Genomic DNA, 4,895 nt, shown 5'->3' with positions numbered 1-4,895 from the left:
TGAGGGTTGCGATCCGTTGCCGGACACGGAAAAAAGACAAAAGACAAAAAAAAAAAATTTAAAAAAATTACATAAAAATGATCACTATACTTTTCACAAAATTAAATGTCATCATAAATGGTCTAGTCATCTCAAATTACATTAAAGCAGTACCCACTACATGAAAATACATCTCAAAAGTGAGACTAAATGTTAGAGGTCCCTCCTACAATTGAGGTTTTGTTCCACTCAGAGTCAAATTCAAAAACAAACATTAAATCTATTCAGGACCCTTGAAAAACTACTTGTGGTTTTCAAGAACAGACACACTGACAGAGGCCAGGCCTACAGTAAACAGAGAACTCTGTGATTGTACCTTTTTGGTTCTTTGTAGAAATAAGTATGTGCTGAAGTCTCCCAATAGGAGAGTCAGTTCATCTACACACAACAGATTCTTAAGGGGAGTTCAACACCATAATAACAAAGCACTGAACATGTGAATACTAAAATTTCTGTTTTATATACTATACTGGGACACCCTGGGGATGAGAACCCAATTTTATGATTGATTTTGGTAATGCCAACAAATGACATGATGATTAAATGACAGAGCCGGCCACAACACTGAAGCTGAACATAAAGTGTAGAAATTAGGTCTATAAAAAGGCACTGATGCTCAAGGTGGCTATGGATGGCACTATACACATTTTTTAAAAATTTTTAAGCCAATGCTTCAGCCTAGCACTAAAAAACCCCCACAATATTACCTATTATTTCTCTCTTTATTCCTCTGATTAAGTATTTCTCAGCCCTGGCTATGCTTTAGAATTACCTCTTAAGCTTAAAAAACAAAACAACAACAACAAAAAAAACATGATGCCTGGCCTCTACTCCCAGAAATTCTGATTCAACTGGTCTGGTTTAATGCTTGGACATCTACTTGTTTATTAAGGCTCCACAGAAGATGCAAATATGCAGCCAGGAATGATTTAAACTCACTTTACAATACCTTCCAACTATAATTCTTTGCGTTCCACAAATTCACCCTTACTTTAATTCAACTATATGTATGCTGTTTGTCTCTCGTATGACATTTATAATATTCGGCCTCTTATTAAATCTGGGTTTTCCTTCCTCTTCCTCCCATACTAGATGTTAAGTCAGCTGAAAGCAGGGATGATAATTTCCTTGTTTTTATATTTCTCATAGTTGTGTAGAAAAATGCACATAGCACATACTCCATATTTTTATGAGAGAAAATCGGGTAAACCAACAAACACAGATGTATGACTGCCTCCTGCTTCACCAAAATGACTAACCACATTAGAAAGGGGGTGGAGAGTCCAGTTAATCAAATAGCTTGCTTGAGAAATATACCAAAAATATACTCTAGAATAAAACAAGAATAATTATTTACTGGTTACTTGTTTTGTTTTTTTGAAAGAGACAAATTGAAATTTTTCAAAACAAATACAACACGGAAATCATTTAAGAACTTTTCTGGGTAGTACACTGGAATCCATCATAGATTAATAATTATAACCATCTTTATTTAACTTTTCTATAATGATTTGAAACGAAAAGTATATTCCTCAATTCTGCTAATGAAGCCCAATTTTATGGCATAATTTAATGTCAAGGCAATATGGACATGCTACCAAAAGATTTCATATGACTATGTGAAAAGCAAACGAACTTTCAATATAAGCAACTATAAGATAATACACATGTAAGAGAAAACAGTAAACACTATGTGGATAATGAACTCCATACTATTTTTATGGTCCAATCAAGTGGTCAAAGGAACTGCTACAAATTGTGTATTGAGAACATGAGTTTGATGTATAGCTATGACCTCATAAGTTAGCCAATTCCTAGAAGTTATCTGGACAATATTTGGAGGAAAATACCATCCTACTAATCAGCTACTATCCACTAGGCACCATGCCAGGCATTGGAGATACACAGGCACAAACACGTGAATAAATAATGGTAACACACCCTGATGTATTACATTCAGTTAAAACTACCATAAGAATGTAGTACATTCAGTTAAAACTACCAAAAGACACAAATAACACTCTTTGGTAACCTGGTAGACAGAATCATATGATTTTTACAATAATTACCTTTAACTTAAATTCAAGCTGGGGTAAAACAGAGAGCAGCAAATGACTATCAATATTGTAGAGCTCCAAAATTAAGTCAAAGACATGCTCCGACAGATCACTGATAGATGTTTTCCCAAGCATCAAAACCTGATTAAAAAACTTTTGAGAAAGAAAATTTATCATTAGTATAAACACCATAGATAAAATGAATTTTCTAAAATCTTAATTATTCAATCAAATCCATCATTATTTTATACCAAGTCAACCTAGACATATCAAGACATTTTCTACCAGTAGGTGGGAAAGCTACTATTACTACAGGGTACATCAAAAGATAAAACATGGAATTAATTTTGTACACAATAAACAGGTCATTTATACTGACTCATTAATTAACATTATCAATAAACACCCTATGTTCCAAGTACATTTTGTTCCTCATTATGATACTCACTATATTCAATCCTGTATTACAGTTATTTGTGTACATGTCTGTGGTGGCTAATTTTAGGTGTCAAGTTGACTGGATTAAGAATATCTAGATAGCTATAAATCATTATTTCTGGGTGTTTCTGCAAGGGTGTTTCCCCAGGAGACGGGCATGTGATTCAGTGGACTGAGTGAGGAAGATCTGTCCTCAATGTGGGTTAGGCACATCCAATCAGCTGGAGGCCCACACAGAACAAAACAGCAAAAGAAAGGTGAATTTGCTCTCTCTATTCTGAAACTGGGACACACTTCTCTTGCTCTTGGACATCAGAACTCCATTTTCTGCAGCTTTTAGATTCTGGGACTAGCACCAGCAACCCTCCCCAACCCCAGGCTCTCAGACCTCAAACTAATAATTGCACCAATGGCCTCCCTGGTTCTCCAGCTTGCAGACAGCCTATCACGGGACTTCTCAGCCTACATAAATAATCGCATGAGCCAATTCCCCTAATAAATCCCCTCTACTGATTCTGTTTCTCTGGAGAACTCTGTCTAATACAATATCTCAATCTCCTCACTAGCTGAATTCCTTAAGGGCAAGGGATCACATCTTATTCTCCTTAGCACACATGGGAGACAACAGCCTTCTTACACCTTCATAGAGAAGCCAATTATATTTTTTAAATACGTAATTCTATATTTTTAATGCAAACAACCTCTTTCTAAACCTTTTGCCCTTTTACATTCTGAAAAACAATGTATACATATGTACAAAGTTTACAGCACTAATTAAAATCCAATTAAAAGCACACACAAACAAGAAAAATCCAAATTTGAACAACTCTTCCAATCAGGCAGCCAGCCCTAACTAGCTTTCACACTCAGATTGTTCACCATATTACTACTGAAACTGGTCAACATACACAGCATAATAGTCAAGACTTCCTTTGTACTTAAGATCTCCTAAAAACATAAAAATTAACCCAGAGCATACACCACATATTCTCAACAGTTTCCAATGCCTCCTTGGAGAAAGAGTTAGGGATTCTTTACACCACGCAAACTCCCTAATCTCTTCTCTCTGTGAAAGTTTAACACACAACTTGGCTTAATTAGGTTTTTGCTTTCTGTACTGAAAGTACAGAATCAAAGATTTCACATTTCTGTGTCTTTTCTGCTTACTTTTAGTTACTGAGTTGTTAAGTGAAGTTTTTTAAGTCTATGAACCAGCACAGACTACCTAACTATGAAGGGAGGAAAAGAACAAATTCCATTTTGCTATTCTTTCCTTACTGGTTTTAAATATAACTTGTTTGCCCTCCCTATTTATCAATTTTGTGGGAAAATAATTTCATGACATCAAAGCTTAAATTCTTATTCAAGTTGGTTGAAAATAAAGGTTTTTTTGTGTGTCCATTCACAAATTTTCTCCTGTTTAAAAAAAAAAAAAATAGTAAAATTCCCTCAGTCTACCCTTCCTTAAAGAACAATAATTCTTTCCAATCTGGCCACCGTGGTGGTCAAACAATCATCTTCTTCAATCAGTATGGGAAAAATCCATTTGAAAAATAAAGAAAAAAATCATTCCCTGGTTTAACTTCTCACAAATTCCATGAAAAACATTGAACGTGCTGAAAAATAAAGAAAAAAATCATTCCCTGGTTTAACTTCTCACAAATTCCATGAAAAACATTTATTGAACGTGTATAAGCTCCAAAAAGGCAGAGACTAAGTTGGTCTTCTCCACTGTGTACTAACAGCCTAGCACAGTTCATATTTCAGAAATGAATGAATAATATGTAACAGGTATTATGATACAAACATAAGTAAAACAATCTAAGCCCTCCCTAAGAGCTTAAAATTTAGTGGCAACACATACAAATTTGATTAAAATATTTCCTTCTGAAACTTATTAGTATTTCATTTACAAATGGGTAACTAATTTACACAGATTAAATTTTTTGGTAATAACTGCCTCCTAATGTAAAAAGTCATGGTTCACAAATCAGTAATAAATTCTACCTTAGATTTACATGGTTAATTTTAATTAGAAAAGTGCTTTCACATTAAATAACACATTCTCTATTACCACCCGAAACATTATTAACCCCAATTTACAGATGTAAAAGTGAGGCTCAATGAGATGAAGCAATTTAACCAATTTACCTGTTTCAAGAAGGATTTAACATACTTTTTCACACCAACAAAATAATTATCCTAAAACATGTGATAAAAAATACCTGATGAAGGGCCGAGCCCGTGGCGCACTCAGGAGAGTGCAGCGCTGGGAGCGCAGCAGCGCTCCCGCCACGGGTTCAGATCCTATACAGAGATGACCGGTGCGCTCACAGCGCTTACTGGCTGAGTGCAGTGTGG

General features: G+C 35.1%; 1 protein-coding gene across 1 annotated transcript in view; it reads right to left on the bottom strand.

Annotated features, from left to right (window-relative positions):
• The window catches only part of PDS5B (PDS5, regulator of cohesion maintenance, homolog B (S. cerevisiae)), a 130,205-nt gene that overhangs the window by 106,404 nt on the left and 18,906 nt on the right, over window positions 1–4,895 (bottom strand). Inside the window, exons 7-8 of the mRNA XM_008581785.1 lie at window positions 2,109–2,249; window positions 812–819 (exon numbers count right to left, since the gene is read on the bottom strand). Coding sequence (XP_008580007.1) covers window positions 812–819; window positions 2,109–2,249 — 149 coding nt within the window. The remainder of the gene's footprint in view (window positions 1–811; window positions 820–2,108; window positions 2,250–4,895) is intronic.

The sequence above is a fragment of the Galeopterus variegatus genome, unplaced genomic scaffold, assembly GCF_000696425.1.
Source record: "Galeopterus variegatus unplaced genomic scaffold, G_variegatus-3.0.2 Scaffold2459, whole genome shotgun sequence".
NCBI lineage: Eukaryota > Metazoa > Chordata > Mammalia > Dermoptera > Cynocephalidae > Galeopterus > Galeopterus variegatus.
The sequence above is the reverse complement of the archived record's forward strand: the minus strand, read 5'-3'. Positions and strand labels throughout refer to the sequence as shown.